Source organism: Bombina bombina, chromosome 11 (assembly GCF_027579735.1).
Source record: "Bombina bombina isolate aBomBom1 chromosome 11, aBomBom1.pri, whole genome shotgun sequence".
NCBI lineage: Eukaryota > Metazoa > Chordata > Amphibia > Anura > Bombinatoridae > Bombina > Bombina bombina.
This window is the reverse complement of record NC_069509.1, coordinates 65,740,847-65,758,050: the sequence shown is the minus strand read 5'-3', so window position 1 is coordinate 65,758,050 and position 17,204 is coordinate 65,740,847. Positions and strand designations below refer to the sequence as shown.

The 17,204-nt window shown below is 40.4% G+C and overlaps 1 protein-coding gene across 1 annotated transcript in view; it reads left to right on the top strand.

The window, feature by feature from the left end:
• Positions 1–3,553: 3,553 nt before the first annotated feature.
• Positions 3,554–17,204, top strand: part of LMF1 (lipase maturation factor 1) — a gene marked incomplete in the record, with an annotated part of 853,471 nt that continues 839,820 nt past the window's right edge. Inside the window, 2 exon segments of the mRNA XM_053695262.1 lie at positions 3,554–3,785; positions 16,347–16,656. Of these exon segments, the coding sequence (XP_053551237.1) occupies positions 3,593–3,785; positions 16,347–16,656 (503 nt within the window).

Sequence of the window (17,204 nt, the reverse complement as noted above, 5' to 3'; positions counted from 1 at the left end):
CCTCTCCTTTACCCCCCTTTAACACACTTCCCCTCCTCTCCTTTATCCCTCTGTATCTGACTTCCCCTCCTCTCCTTTATCAATCTGTACCACACGTCCCATCCTCTCTTTCACCCCTCTGTATCAGACTTCCCCTCCTCTCCTTTTATCCCTCTGTATCAGACTCCCCCTCCTCTCCTTTATCCCTCTGTATCAGACTCCCCCTCCTCTCCTTTATCCCTCTGTATCAGACTCCCCCTCCTCGCATTTATCCCTCTGTATCACACTCCCCCTCCTCTCATTTATCCCTCTGTATCACACTCCCCCTCCTCGCATTTATCCCTCTGTATCACACTCCCCCTCCTCTCCTTTATCCCTCTGTATCACACTTCTCCCCCTCCCCTTTACCCCCCTTTAACACACTTCCCCTCCTCTCCTTTATCCCTCTGTATTTGACTTCCCCTCCTCTCCTTTATCACTCTGTACCACACGCCCCATCCTCTCTTTCACCCCTCTGTATCTGACTTCCCCTCCTCTCCTTTATCACTCTGTACCACACACACCCTCCTCTCTTTCACCCCTCTGTATAAGACTTCCCCTCCTCTCCTTTATCCCTCTGTATCAGACTCCCCCTCCTCTCCTTTATCCCTCCGTATCAGACTCCCCCTCCTCTCCTTTATCCCTCTGTATCAGACTCCCCCTCCTCTCCTTTAGCCCTCTATATCAGACTCCCCCTCCTCTCCTTTATCCCTCTGTATCACACTTCTCCCCCTCTCCTTTACCCCCCTTTAACACACTTCCCCTCCTCTCCTTTATCCCTCTGTATCTGACTTCCCCTCCTCTCCTTTATCACTCTGTACCACACGCCCAATCCTCTCTTTCACCCCTCTGTATCTGACTTCCCCTCCTCTCCTTTATCACTCTGTACCACATGCCCCATCCTCTCTTTAACCCCTCTGTATCAGACTCCCCCTCCTCTCCTTTATCCCTCTGTATCAGACTCCCCCTCCTCTCCTTTATCCCTCTGTATCAGACTCCCCCTCCTCTCCTTTATCCCTCTGTATCAGACTTCCCCTCCTCTCCTTTATCCCTCTGTATCACACTCCCCCTCCTCTCATTTATCCCTCTGTATCACACTCCCCCTCCTCTCCTTTATCCCTCTGTATCAGACTTCCCCTCCTCTCCTTTATCACTCTGTACCACATGCCCCATCCTCTCTTTAACCCCTCTGTATCAGACTCCCCCTCCTCTCCTTTATCCCTCTGTATCAGACTCCCCCTCCTCTCCTTTATCCCTCTGTATCAGACTCCCCCTCCTCTCCTTTATCCCTCTGTATCAGACTTCCCCTCCTCTCCTTTATCCCTCTGTATCACACTCCCCCTCCTCTCATTTATCCCTCTGTATCAGACTCTCCCTACTCTCCTTTATCCCTCTGTATCAGACTTCCGCTCCTCTCCTTTATCCCTCTGTATCAGACTCCCCCTCCTCTCCTTTATCCCTCTGTATCAGACTCCCCCTCCTCTCCTTTATCCCTCTGTATCACACTTCTCCCCCTTTCCTTTACCCCCCTTTAACACACTTCCCCTCCTCTCCTTTATCCCTCTGTATCTGGCTTCCCCTCCTCTCCTTTATCACTCTGTACCACACGCCCCATCCTCTCTTTCACCCCTCTGTATCTGACTTCCCCTCCTCTCCTTTATCACTCTGTACCACACACACCCTCCTCTCTTTCACCCCTCTGTATCAGACTTCCCCTCCTCTCCTTTATCCCTCTGTATCAGACTCCCCCTCCTCTCCTTTATTCCTCTGTATCAGACTCCCCCTCCTCTCCTTTATCCCTCTGTATCAGACTCCTCCTCCTCTCCTTTATCCCTCTGTATCACACTTCTCCCCCTCTCCTTTACCCCCCTTTAACACACTTCCCCTCCTCTCCTTTATCCCTCTGTATCTGACTTCCCCTCCTCTCCTTTATCAATCTGTACCACACGCCCCATCCTCTCTTTCACCCCTCTGTATCTGACTTCCTCTCCTCTCCTTTATCACTCTGTACCACACGTCCCATCCTCTCTTTCACCCCTCTGTATCAGACTTCCCCTCCTCTCCTTTTATCCCTCTGTATCAGACTCCCCCTCCTCTCCTTTATCCCTCTGTATCAGACTCCCCCTCCTCTCCTTTATCCCTCTATATCAGACTCCCCCTCCTCTCATTTATCCCTCTTTATCACACTCCCCCTCCTCTCATTTATCCCTCTGTATCACACTCCCCCTCCTCGCATGTATCCCTCTGTATCACACTCCCCCTCCTCTCCTTTATCCCTCTGTATCACACTTCTCCCCCTCCCCTTTACCCCCCTTTAACACACTTCCCCTCCTCTCCTTTATCCCTCTGTATTTGACTTCCCCTCCTCTCCTTTATCACTCTGTACCACACGCCCCATCCTCTCTTTCACCCCTCTGTATCTGACTTCCCCTCCTCTCCTTTATCACTCTGTACCACACACACCCTCCTCTCTTTCACCCCTCTGTATCAGACTTCCCCTCCTCTCCTTTATCCCTCTGTATCAGACTCCCCCTCCTCTCCTTTATCCCTCCGTATCAGACTCCCCCTCCTCTCCTTTATCCCTCTGTATCAGACTTCCCCTCTTCTCCTTTATCCCTCTGTATCAGACTTCCCCTCCTCTCCTTTATCCCTCTGTATCACACTCCCCTCCTCTCATTTATCCCTCTGTATCAGACTTCCCCTCCTCTCCTTTATCACTCTGTACCACACGCCCCATCCTCTCTTTCACCCCTCTGTATCAGACTCCCCGTCCTCTCCTTTATCCCTCTGTATCAGACTGCCCCTCCTCTCCTTTATCCCTCTGTATCAGACTCCCCCTCCTCTCCTTTATCCCTCTGTATCAGACTCCCCCTCCTCTCCTTTATACCTCTGTATCAGACTCCCCCTATTCTCCTTTATCCCTCTGTATCAGACTCCCCCTCCTCTCCTTTATACCTCTGTATCAGACTCCCCCTATTCTCCTTTATCCCTCTGTATCAGACTCCCCCTCCTCTCCTTTATTCCTCTGTATCAGACTCCCCCTCCTCTCCTTTATCCCTCTGTATCAGACTCTCCCTCCTCTCCTTTATCCCTCTGTATCAGACTCTCCCTCCTGTCCTTTATCCCTCTGTATTAGACTCCCCCTCCTCTCCTTTATCCATCTGTATCAGACTTCCCCTCCTCTCCTTTATCCCTCTGTATCTGACTTCCCCTGCTCTCCTTTATCCCTCTCTATCACACTCCCCCTCCTCTCATTTATCCCTCTGTATCACACTCCCCCTCCTCTCCTTTATCACTCTGTACCACACGCCCCATCCTCTCTTTTACCCCTCTGTATCACACTTCTTCCCCTCTCCTTTACCCCCCTTTAACACACTTCCCCTTTTCTTCTTTACCCCTCTATTACACTTCTCCTTTACACCTCTATACCACACTTGCCTCCTCCTCTCCTGTACCCCCTGCACCACACAGCCTCACAACCATCCAGCGCGTTCCCTCTGCATAGTGCAACTGCATACTGGACGATCTCTATCCAGGATGGCACTTCGGCGCATGCGCTCGGTGCGCTGAAAAGATGGCGGCGCCCATGGGTATTTCAGAGACGTGTACCACACCAACTTTGCGGAGGCGCAAGGTACCTGGGGCAACTCAGACACCAGCTGAGACCTCGGTGCTTCCGCAGAAACAGAAGCTCGAAACCTCAGGACTGACTTGCAGCTTCTGGCTAACCAGGATATTGCTGCTGAGAGCCATCGCTGGCATATATTGTAAGTGACAGCTTTATACTAAGCTATAATTGCCCTTAGGGCTCATATTTTAAATGAGAATGATATAGTTCCCATATTGTGTATATACTGTTAGTGACAATCCCCCTGACATACAAACAGGTGAATAAACCCCATATTGTGTATATGTTGTGACTTTATCCCTCTGTAAGTGACAGCCCCATTCTTTATATACAGTTAGTGACAGTCCCCATGCAATACATACAGTGACAAACTACGTATTGTGTATGTACTGTGAGTGACAATCACTAAATTGTGTATATAAATTGAGTGACAGTCCACATGCCATACATACTGTGAGTGACAATTACCATGGTTATTTACTATAAATGACAGCTCCTATGCCATGTGAGCTGACAACCCACAAATTGTTTATTTACAGTGAATGACAGCTGCCATGCATACAGTGACCTGACAACCCCCTTATTATGTATATACTGTGAGTGGGACAGTCCCCATGAGATGCATACTAGTGACAATCTACATATTTTGTATTTACTGTGAGTGACAATCACTATATTGTGTGTGTGTGTGTGTATATATACTCTGAGTGAAATCACCATTCCATACATTTAGTGAAAAAAGTACTATATTGTGTGTGTATATATATATATATATATATATATATATATATATATGTGTGTGTGTGTGTGGCATAGCCCATACTATATGTACAGTGAGTGACAGTCTCCATCTTGTATACATACAATGTGTAACAACCACCTATTAGAAGCATCTGGTCCATCACACTATGTATATTTATGAAGTGACGGCCACCGGTATGTTAAGTACTAAGTGACACTCTCTGTTTACCATGAATATATATGGCAAGAGACAGCTCCAAGTGAGTGACAGTCCATCTATAGACTGTAAGTGACAGCTCCTTGCTGTGTATTTAATAGGACAGTTCCTTGGTGTTTATACACTTTGAATAGTTCATCCAAACCTATATGTATTACAGGCACCTATTTTAAATTTCATGTATTGTAATATCCTCAATATCAGCTGTTGTGCATGTTATTGCTTATCAACTATGTCGTTATCTGATTTTATCTGCATATAGTATGAGTGACCTCTGTTTATAATGCAAACAATAGCAGCCACTATATGTAGTGTGAGGTCTTAGTATTTTGTGTATAGTGTGAGTGACTTCTGTAAAAAGAGTGATCCTGATTTTCAGTGGAGTGGTACTTTGCTGTTGGCAGGTGTTTGCCTGCTTCCTGTGTTGGTGGATGCTATAGAAAAATAGGGATACCAGTTGCAGCTGTAACTACAGGGAGTGCAGAATTATTAGGCAAATGAGTATTTTGACCACATCATCCTCTTTATGCATGTTGTCTTACTCCAAGCTGTATAGGCTCGAAAGCCTACTACCAATTAAGCATATTAGGTGATGTGCATCTCTGTAATGAGAAGGGGTGTGGTCTAATGACATCAACACCCTATATCAGGTGTGCATAATTATTAGGCAACTTCCTTTCCTTTGGCAAAATGGGTCAAAAGAAGGAATTGACATGCTCAGAAAAGTCAAAAATAGTGAGATATCTTGCAGAGGGATGCAGCACTCTTAAAATTGCAAAGCTTCTGAAGCGTGATCATCGAACAATCAAGCGTTTCATTCAAAATAGTCAACAGGGTCGCAAGAAGCGTGTGGAAAAACCAAGGCGCAAAATAACTGCCCATGAACTGAGAAAAGTCAAGCGTGCAGCTGCCAAGATGCCACTTGCCACCAGTTTGGCCATATTTCAGAGCTGCAACATCACTGGAGTGCTCAAAAGCACAAGGTGTGCAATACTCAGAGACATGGCCAAGGTAAGAAAGGCTGAAAGACGACCACCACTGAACAAGACACACAAGCTGAAACGTCAAGACTGGGCCAAGAAATATCTCAAGACTGATTTTTCTAAGGTTTTATGGACTGATGAAATGAGAGTGAGTCTTGATGGGCCAGATGGATGGGCCCGTGGCTGGATTGGTAAAGGGCAGAGAGCTCCAGTCCGACTCAGACGCCAGCAAGGTGGAGGTGGAGTACTGGTTTGGGCTGGTATCATCAAAGATGAGCTTGTGGGGCCTTTTCGGGTTGAGGATGGAGTCAAGCTCAACTCCCAGTCCTACTGCCAGTTTCTGGAAGACACCTTCTTCAAGCAGTGGTACAGGAAGAAGTCTGCATCCTTCAAGAAAAACATGATTTTCATGCAGGACAATGCTCCATCACACGCGTCCAAGTACTCCACAGCGTGGCTGGCAAGAAAGGGTATAAAAGAAGAAAATCTAATGACATGGCCTCCTTGTTCACCTGATCTGAACCCCATTGAGAACCTGTGGTCCATCATCAAATGTGAGATTTACAAGGAGGGAAAACAGTACACCTCTCTGAACAGTGTCTGGGAGGCTGTGGTTGCTGCTGCACGCAATATTGATGGTGAACAGATCAAAACACTGACAGAATCCATGGATGGCAGGCTTTTGAGTGTCCTTGCAAAGAAAGGTGGCTATATTGGTCACTGATTTGTTTTTGTTTTGTTTTTGAATGCCAGAAATGTATATTTGTGAATGTTGAGATGTTATATTGGTTTCACTGGTAAAAATAAATAATTGAAATGGGTATATATTTGTTTTTTGTTAAGTTGCCTAATAATTATGCACAGTAATAGTCACCTGCACACACAGATATCCCCCTAAAATAGCTAAAACTAAAAACTACTTCCAAAACTATTCAGCTTTGATATTAATGAGTTTTTTGGGTTCATTGAGAACATGGTTGTTGTTCAATAATAAAATTAATCCTCAAAAATACAACTTGCCTAATAATTCTGCACTCCCTGTATTATGGGATTCACCATAATAGGACCAGCTTCTATATATATATTTTTTTTTTTTTACAACTTTTCTATAGTCTTGCAATAAATTAACACCTTGTGTTCTGCAATGGTTTTTGAATAACTAAACTTCCAAGGACACAGCTTTCAGTTTGCTCAATTGTTTTATGACGGAAAAATTCCGTCAAATGTCCTTAAGAGGTTAAACACTTTCCTTATTTTCAGTTGTTAATAGTAAAAATACGGCTGGTCGCTGTCATTTTATTTGCAAATCTTGCATTGTTTTACAGTAATTTGCTTGATCCTTTCCGTTCAGGCCAGCTAAGGAGAGGTGTGTAGTAGGGATAGGTTTGTGAAGTCTGCATTGTACACTCACAATTCTCAAAGTTGGAAAAAACATATTGTCCCCATATACTGTTCAGTGGGCCAGCAAGGCTTCCAACTTGGGAACCTGTCCGTCTGCCTTCCGGGCAAAGAGTCAGCTGACACTGGTCGTCCACTGTCTGCATGTACTATTGCACAAACATTTACTTGTGCAGGACCACCCCTGCTTTCGTGCGGCTATCAATCAACCTTGAATGAAGGTGTTCACAGTGATTTTTCTCTGCCACCTCAGAGGTGGTAGAGCGGTTACAAAGCATGAGCCAGCTTGCTCCCCAAGGGATCCAAACTATCATCTGCTGCTTAGCACATGGAGCACACTGACATTTTTTTTTGCATAAAAGGCATTTTAAAGGGACAGTCTACATTCATAATACATTTATATATTTAGAATCGTTACCATATATAAACTTATTTTACCTGTATGTCAGCATACTGCACACAACGGTTTAATCAATATTTATAAGAGAATCACGCCGTTCAGTCAATTAAAATGGCCTCTAAACTCCGCCTATCAATGACATCAACCATAAATCACTTCAAGCCACTTCCCTGACTTTTCCATGAAATCGCAAATAAACCAGATCCAGCATTCCCGTCATTTAGCACATGCGCATTCTGTCGATCGTGACGTCATCACATAGAGCAATATGGAACATTAATACTGAACACTAGTAGGGGAGAAATGGTGCAATACTAAAAGCATTCCCCAGCTCTTCCAGTAGTCTTCAACGTTCATTGCTCATGCGCAGTAGGTGGAGGCACAACGCAGTGACATTTTACATTTCGCGGGCACTTAAAGGGACAGTCTACACCAGAATTTTTATTGTTTTAAAAGATAGATAATCCCTTTATTACCCATTCCCCAGTTTTGCATAACCAACACAGTTATATTAATATACTTTTAACCTCTGTGATTATCTTGTATCTAAGACTCTGCAAACTGCCCCTTTTTCAGTTCTTTTGACAGACTTGCAGTCTAGCCAATCAGTGCCTGCTCCCAGATAACTTCACGAGCACAGTGTTATCTATATGAAATACGTGAACTAACACCCTCTAGTGGTGAAAACTGTTAAAATGCAATCTGAAAAGAGGTGGGCTTCAAGGTCTAAGAAATTAGCATATGAACCTCCTAGGTTAAGCTTTCAACTAAGAATACCAAGAGCACAAAGCAAAATTGGTGATAAAAGTAAATTGGAAAATTTGTAAAATGACATGCTCTATCTGAATCATGAAAGTTTATTTTGGCCTAGACTGTCCCTTTGAGTGCTAATGACGGCTCAGAGCCGTCACTAGCACTCTCCCACCTTGAGGGAGATCTGGGGGCTCCCACCCCGGCGATCGTGCCTGTAGAGTGACAGGCATCGCCGGCGATTCCCGTTTTGCGTGGTGACGTCACGCGTAATAACAACTTTATTTATACTTAACAATGTTAAGTATAGGAGCAGGGGGCATGCTGCTTAGAAGCCTGTATCTCAGGCATCTAAGCAGCTACAGACCCCCATTGGAAAGGTAATCGCCTAACCTTTTCAACAGTGTAGGTCTTTGGGGTCTGGAAAAAATAAAAAAAAGTTAAAAAATGTTTGTTCAAAAAATAAAAAAACCTTTAAAAATCTTAGCACCCAGGTGGGAAAGTGCTTAGCACTCAAAGGGTTAATAAAAAAATTACTTCTGGGAATGAAGAAGACGGCGGTAGGCGGAGTTTAGGAGCAATTTTACTTGATTGAACAGCATGAATCTCTTGGAAATATTGATTAAACCGTTGTTTGCAGTATGCTGACATACAGGTAAGATAAGTTAATATAGGACAACAATTCTAAATATATAAATTTATTATGAATGAAGACTGTCCCTTTAAATCCTTTGAAAGGACATAAAACCCAATCAGCAGCTAGCTCCCATTACTGTATTGCTGCTCCTGACCCTACCTAAGTATGCTTCGTAACAAAGGAAACCAAGAGAACAAAGCAAATGATGTAAAATAATTTAATTGGAAAATTGTTTAAAATTCCATGCTCTTTCTGGATCATGAAACTTAAATTTTTTACTTTACTGCCCCTTTAAGATTTCAAAAAATTATGGATCACTACAAACATGGCAGCTCAGTTTCATGAAATGATTTGTGCAAGATTACTACTGCGGGGGTAACACGATATAAGGGAATGTGTGAAATTCTTGTACTAATTTTCAAACAAATTTGCAGGGTTTCTCTCATAAGGTGTAAATAACAATAAAAAACAAATCTATAAATTATTTAATAAAAACAAACAAACAAACAAACATTTATGCACCTTGCATGCTTCCTCTTAAAGGGATATGAAACCCAAATTGTTTCTTTCACGATTCAGATAGAGCATGCAACTTTCTAATTTACTCCTATTATCAAATTTTCTTTGTTCTCTTGGTATCTTTATTTGAAAAAGCAGGAATGTAAGCTTAGGAACAGGCCCATTTTTGGTTCCGCACCCTGGGTAGCTCTTGCTGATTGGTGGCTACATTTAATGGCATGCTCTATCTGAATCATAAAAGATTAAAATTTGGGTTTCATATTCTTTTTAATAATTTTCCTGTAGGAAAAATTTACGTAGGATCGTGCCAGCAAACATGAGCTTCTACCAATCAAAAGGACATAAGGGTCAAAATTGCAATGTGATGGGTGCATTTCAATTATAAATAGAAGCATTATTTTTTCAATATATTTTCATTAGCAAAAATGCTTCTAGTAAAAGGTATTTGTGGTTTTCAGTGGCATACGTACATATGCTGTGAGGGTCCATGGACCAATACTCAAATACCACACCTTCTGAGAGAATGATGAGTGACTTGAATGATGAAAAATTAATCTTCACGGGCACAATACACACCACCCCCAGCTTGAATACTTGTGCACAGGCCCTTTACAGCATATGTGCATATGCCACTGAAAACCCATGATAACTTTTAATAGAAGCATTTTTGCTAAGGGATGTATATTGCAAAAATACCTCTATTTAACATGGAAATACATCCATGCACATTTAAATTTTGACCTTCTATCACTTCAACTTTATAGGACCATTCTTTTTAAACTGCAAATGGCACTAAGTAAATCAGACCCTGTATATTTGTTTGGGTGCAGTTAATCAGTTGATTGTTGTATATTTCTAGGTAATATGTTGCAATAATTAAAGGTGATGAAATAGTTAAATGGCTTGATGCCCGTTATCTCAGCAGGGCCGTTGCCCCCATCCTTGCACCATCTGTTGGCTTCTAGTTTGATTGCGCTGGGAAGTTTGTGATACCGCAATCCAGCTATGCAATGTTTATTTGGCAGATACCCTGACAACCCCCAAGTGTCCTGTATTCAATTAAATCGGGCAGAATATTGCATCTAAACCGACCCCACAGCAAGCATTCCACATAGGGGGTCCAGCTTTATCATGGGAGTTTTGTGTTATCGAGTATTTTTTTCCGGTAATATTAGTGTGCAGTACCTTAGAGACTAAATGATGTGCATCTGTTTATCAAGCTTTATTTGTTCATGACATCATGTATTGTTTTTATTTCATCCTTTGTATTTTATCAAATTCTTAAACAGTACAGTTAAATTAGTTCATAGGGAAAATCATTTTATAACCTGGAAATCAAAATGAAAAACTTTTATGATTCAGATAGACGGTACATTTTTTGAAAACATTTCCAACGTACTCTGTTATCCCTTTTTATTTATTTTTTCTTTGTATCTTTTGTTGCAACATAGACTGTTTCTATTAAAGCATAGAGAGGTAGGCTCTAAAGGGCTAACCTTGGCCCCCAGAGATGTTTTGCAACTACATTTCCCATGATGCTCAACTAGACTACAATGTACCTAAACATCATGGGAAATGTAGTTTCAAAACATCTCTGGGGGCCAAGGTTAGCCATCACTGCTCTAAAACGTGTTTGTGACAGTTTGTTACAATTTTATACATGTACAGAGCTTGACAAGTGCACATTCCTGAGCATATCTCAGTAGGCTCTAATAGAAAGGATCTAAGTTTCAAGAATTGTGAACAAGAAAACAAGGTGTATTTGATAATATAAGGAAACTGATTTTGTGTATTTTTTTTAAAAAAACTGTATGCTCCATCTGAATCATGAACGTTTCTGTTTTTACTTCCATATTATACTGTTGACCCCACCAGTAGCTGGCTGGCTGCCCCCCCCCAGGCTGCGCTGGACAGGTGCAGCACACAGAAAAACTATATATATATAGTTTTTTTTTTATTTATATATATATATATATATATATATATATATATATATATATATATATATATATATATATATATATATATATATATATATATATATATATATATATATATATATATATCTATCTCTCTATATCTTAACTCCACAACCACATTTAGGGATGTGGTTGTGGAGTTAAAGGGACACTGAACCCAAATTCTTTTCTTTCATGATTCAGATAGAGCGTGAAATTTTAAGCAACTTTTTAATTGACTCCTATTATCAATTTTTCTTCATTCTCTTGCTATCTTTATTTGAAAAGCAGGAATGTAAATCTTAGCAGCCAGCCCATTTTAGGTTCAGCACCATGGATAGCGCTTGCTTATTGGAGGCTTACATTTACCCACCAATAAGCAAGCATAACCCAGGTTCTCAACCAAAAATGGGCCGGCTTCTATGCATCACATTCCTGCTTTTTAAATAGAGATAGAAAGAAACCGAAAAAAAAAATTGATAATAGGAGTAAATTAGAGAGTTGGATGCTCTATCTGAATCGTGGAATAAAAAAAAATTGGGGTTAGTGTCTCTTTAAGCAGTGCCCTCCAGATGTGGTGTGTGTGTGTGTGTATATATATATTGACAACAATGCAAATTTGATAATAGAACTAAATTGAGAAAGTTTTTTTTTTTTAAAATAGTTTTCTCTATCTGAATCATTCCATGTCCCTCACCGTTTAACCCTTTTGTGTGTGTTAAACATACATATTGAATGAAAGCATTTTGTTCCTGCATTACCATGTCCCTTTTAATATGCTGTTTTTAAATAGAACAGAATATCGGAGAGTTCTGTGCAACTTTAAGGTTTTCAGAGGCACAGGACGCATATAGCATGTGCGTTTTATTTAGACATAGTATTACTAGATTTGCTTCATGCTGGTGGATAGAACTGTTCTGCTGCAGGTGGTTGGAGCTGACTAGAGCATTTTGGTCCCTTTTGGATGTGCTGTCATTTCCTTCTATAGACCACGTGCCTCTGGATTCTATCCAGTATCTCATAGCTAGCTGGAAGTCATTTTATCTTTTATAAAAGGGTTTATAATTTAAATCTTTGAGCGGCCAAATAACTGCTGTAAGGATTAAAAAAAAAATACAGAGGAAGAAGCGTATTTATAGAAAAGAATTACTATGAGCTTGCAGATATATGCTGAGGTAGTATGCAGAGCGGTATATCGCGTAGCAGAAACATTACAGTAGGTCAAAAAAATACATCTGGTGGGTGCATGGATTGGCTTCCAAGCAAGGATGGTTTTTTTAAATGATATAACTTTGTAGCCTGAATATAAAAGACTTTCAGCCATCAATTATGGCATAACTGTTTAAAGGGAGACAAATCTGAAATGTAATTTCTCCTACAATATTTAAAGGGATATGGAACCCAAACATTTTCTTTTGTAATCCAGACAGAGCATACAATTGAAAAAAAGTTTCCAATTTACTTCTATTATCAAAATTGTATTGTTCTTATAGTGTTCTTTGTTGAAGAGATACCTAGGTAGGCGTCTGTAGCATTATATGGCCGGAAATAGTGCTGCCATTTAGTCTTCTTGCAAATGGATGCAGTTTTTGCAAAACTGCTGCCATATAATGCTTCAGACATGCACCTGGCTAACCTCACTGCCCTTCAACAAACGATACCAAGAGAAGGAAGAACATTTTAGAATAGAAGTAAATTAGAAAGTTGTTTAAACTGTTTATGCAGGGGGGGGGAGTGTTTAAAGGGACACAAAACCCAATTGTTTTTTCTTTCATGACTCAGAGAATGCAATTTTAAGAAACTTTCTCATTTACTCCTATTATAATTTTTTTCTTCATTCTCTTGTTATCTTTACTTGAAAAAGCAGGAATGTAAGCATAGGAGACAGCTCATTTTTGGTTCAGAACCTGGGTAGCACCTGCTGATTGGTGGCTAAATGTCGGGGGTTGTAAACGTTTATCGTGAGGGTTTACGCTCCTAGTTAACTTCAGAGCTCTGATTAACTTTTTCGCAAAACTAGAAAGTGTCACAAAACACATCAAAACTACTTTACAAAGTATAGTTACACTCACAAATAACACTGTCTTTTATAAAATATACTGCACACAAAAGTTATAAGGGCTCAAAGATATGAGATCTCAGGTGTTAGAAAAAAACACGACAAAGGTCTTTAACATTTAGATACATAAATATAGATGTCTAAAGATGTATATAAGTATTTACAGACATATATACACATATAAACGCATAAATACATATATATGTGTGTGCATTGGAGCCCTTTGCTGTTAAGTACTTATATCGCAATTAACACTCAAGCAGGAGTGTTAATTAGCGCTCCACTTGTAATCTGGCCCATAGTGAACCATGGGAAGGTGTTGAAAAATACAATTTTCTAATAAAAAAAGTGCATTTTATTTTAACAGAAAACTGTTTCACCTTTTTATGGCAGATGTCAGTCAGGCAGTGACAGGGTTAAGATAGAATTGCAGGATGTTATGATTCTGTTGGTGCCATTCTGACATTAATCATTTATACTAATAGCTGCTGCAGATCTCTCTAGGGTTAACCTCACCATAACCAATGGCTGCTCTGCATGAGCCTTATTAGGTGTTAAAAGGATTAACCTCTTCAGAACCTGAGAGTTAAAACGACAGGGGGTGCCCTCTAGCAGCAGAAGGCAATTTGGGCTGGAGATTACCTGTGTGAGCTGTTGGGGACCCCTGACAGGGGGAAGAACCACAGGCTACTCCTCTGTATAACTAATTAACCCATTGGTTAAAGTGATGCTAAATCCTGGTATTTTTGAAACGCTATTATTTACCAGTGCTACAAATAAAGGGGACTTTCAATCATTAAGTGTAAAATACTTCATGCTGAAAGGTCCTTTATTTGTCTGCAGCATTCACCGCACTGAGCTCCTCAGACTGCCCACGGCAGAACACTATTTTTCAGTGAGGTCATCTTAGCTAATCCAGCATAATGCCAGCTGGGCCGCACGGCTATTGGCTAAGAGGTGGAGACGTCATAGCGTTCTGCTGCAGACGGCCTGAGGCGCTCAGCGTGTTCTACGCTGCAGGCAAATACATTTTATACTTCATAATTGAAAGTCCCCTTTATTTGTTGCACTGGTAAATCCTAGTATTTCACAAATGCTAGGATTTACCATCAGTTTAAGGCCTCACTGTAAAAAAGGAGAAATGCAAATGAGAAAATAAACAATAGAAATTACGATTTTTTTGTAAAATGAAATTTTGCAGGAGTTGATTGATTGGCATTAGTAGGGGTGTCTGCTGGGAAGTTGCTGAAGACACTTTTTAATCTGAAAAGTTTTCCTATTGTTTTAGTGGCACAAGCTGTGCAATGGGGAACAGAGAAAAAAATTCCAAAAATATGAGCTAATGCCGAAAATCTGAGCAGCTTCTCTCGCAAGGCATTGATTCCAGGCGTATGCGGTGTAATTAAATCCCTCAGACAGACTGTTCAGGAAAAATGCTTCCGTTTGGCCTCGGTGGGCTACATTTACAGGAGTAGATAATGTCAGACTACTGCAGTGAAAACAACTTTATTAGCAATAGGTGGTTCTCAGTGGATATTATGTCAGGCCTTAAACAAACCCTTTTACTTTCTGCAGGAACCAGAGCAGAATATGCGTGTTGTGTCTGCAGTTTTTTTTTAGTTTAGTTTCCACAATAGCTTTCTGATCAAGGTTAGAGGTTTCTGTTCAGGATTTTACCTTCTTCAATTAATTGGGAGATGATATATAGGTCTTTCTCTCTGGTAGAATCAAAATATACTAATGGCACTTACATTTCTATGTAGGGGACATAGAACGTTTGTGATTCAGACAGAGCATGTTGTTTTAAAGGGACAGTCTACACTAACATTGTTTATGTTTAAAAAGATAGATAACTCCTTTATTACCCATTCCCCAGGTTTGCACAACCAACATTGCTAGAATAATATACTTTATAACATTTAAACATCTACATTTCTGCCTGTTTCTAAGCCTCTACAGAAAGCCTCTTATCACATGCTTTTTTTTTTATTTGCTTTTCACAACAGGAGACTGCTAGTTCATGTGGGCCATAGAGATAACATTGTGCTCACGCCCGTGGGGTTATGTAAGAGTCAGTACAACACAAATAAAAGTCAATAGATAACAAAAAAAGTCATGTGATTAGGGGGCTGTCAGAAGATGCTTAGATACAAGGTAATCACAGAGGTAAAAAAAGCATATCTAGGTAGCTAGCTGGTGATTGGTGGCTACACACACATGCCTCTTGTGATTGGCTCACCAGCTAAGTCAAGTTGTAAATTATTGCTCTGAATCTGACTTTAGCTATGTGTCGACCCCCACTTGTAGGGGTTAAAACCTAGATATATCCTAGCAACAATGCAATAATAACCTTCTAATGCTTTAGAACGTTTTCTTTTTATACGTTTATATCCCTTTAAGGGATATGGAAATCAAAATTAAACGTTGGGGATTTGTGAAATAAAAAAACAAAAACTTTGCAATTTCCTCTTATTGTCAACTTTACCTTTCTCTTGGTATCCTTTGTATGAAATGAAGCTCCATGAGAGCATACTGGGGTAAGCTTAGGTGTGTTTTTATGGCTTATAGGTATAACATTGTTACAAACATTGTTGCAGACACTGGTGCCATATAGTGCTAAAGACACGTGCACACTCTTGAGCCTACCAATTTATTCTGTTATGGTAATTAGCTTTTATTTCTAAAAGGATGCCAATAAAAAGCTGTAAATTGCATAATAAAGGAAAAATTAAACTTTCATGATTCAGATAGCGCAGCAACTTTCTAATTTACTCCTATTATAAATTTTTCTTTGTTCTCTTGGTGTCTTTATTTTAAAAAGCAAGAATGTAAGCTTAGGAGCCGGCCCATTTTTGGTTCAACACCTGGGTAGCGCTTGCTGATTGGCGGCTACATTTAGAAACCAATCCGCAAGCACTATGCAGGTGCTGAACCAGAAAAGGGCCGTCTTCTTGATATATTTGCAGGCTGCTACCTTTGCAACACATTTGTAAACTCTTGACTTGTATAACTTCCTATCTCTGTATTTTCTCTCCTAGTTGTGGCTTTCCTGGTAGCATTTAACCAGAACAAGCAGCTCATTGGGCGAAAAGGATTATTGCCATGCCGGCTCCACTTGGAAAACATAAAGCAGTACTTTGGAGGCAAGATTGGCATGGAAGCCATCAGTCATGCGCCAACCCTCTTCTGGTTTTTAGACTGGTCTCAGATTGATACCCATTTGGATAATATTGCTTTGGTTGGTCTTGTTATTTCCATGTTCATACTTTTATCTGGGTGTGCTAATATGGTTCTTATGACAACGTTGTGGATACTGTATCACTCTTTGGTGAATGTTGGACAGATCTGGTAAGTTATGGTAATGATACATTTTCTGGTAATATTTCGGTCATACAATACCTCTATTCCAGTCTATCAAAATCCACATGCAAGTTGTCTAGCGTGGTTTTTTTGTAGGGTTTTGTCATTTGAAGCACTTATAGTTTAGGAACATGAAAGTCAAAATTAAATGTTTATGGTTCAGGTAAAATATGCAATTGTAAAAGTTTTTTTAAGTTTATTTCAGTCATCCAAATTTACTGCATTCCGTTTAGAATCCTTTGTTAAAAAGCATACTTAGGTAGGCTCAGGGACAGCAAAGCATTACTGGGAGCTAGCTGGGGATTGGAATAATAAAATGCTATAACACAATTATATGTAAGCAATAGTGCAATAATAAAATGCTATAACACAATTATATGTAAGCAATAGTGCAAATAATAAAATGCTATAACACAATTATATGTAAGCAATAGTGCAAATAATAAAATGCTATAACACAATTATATGTAAGCAATAGTGCAAATAATAAAATGCTATAACAATTATATGTAAGCAATAGTGCAAATAATAAAATG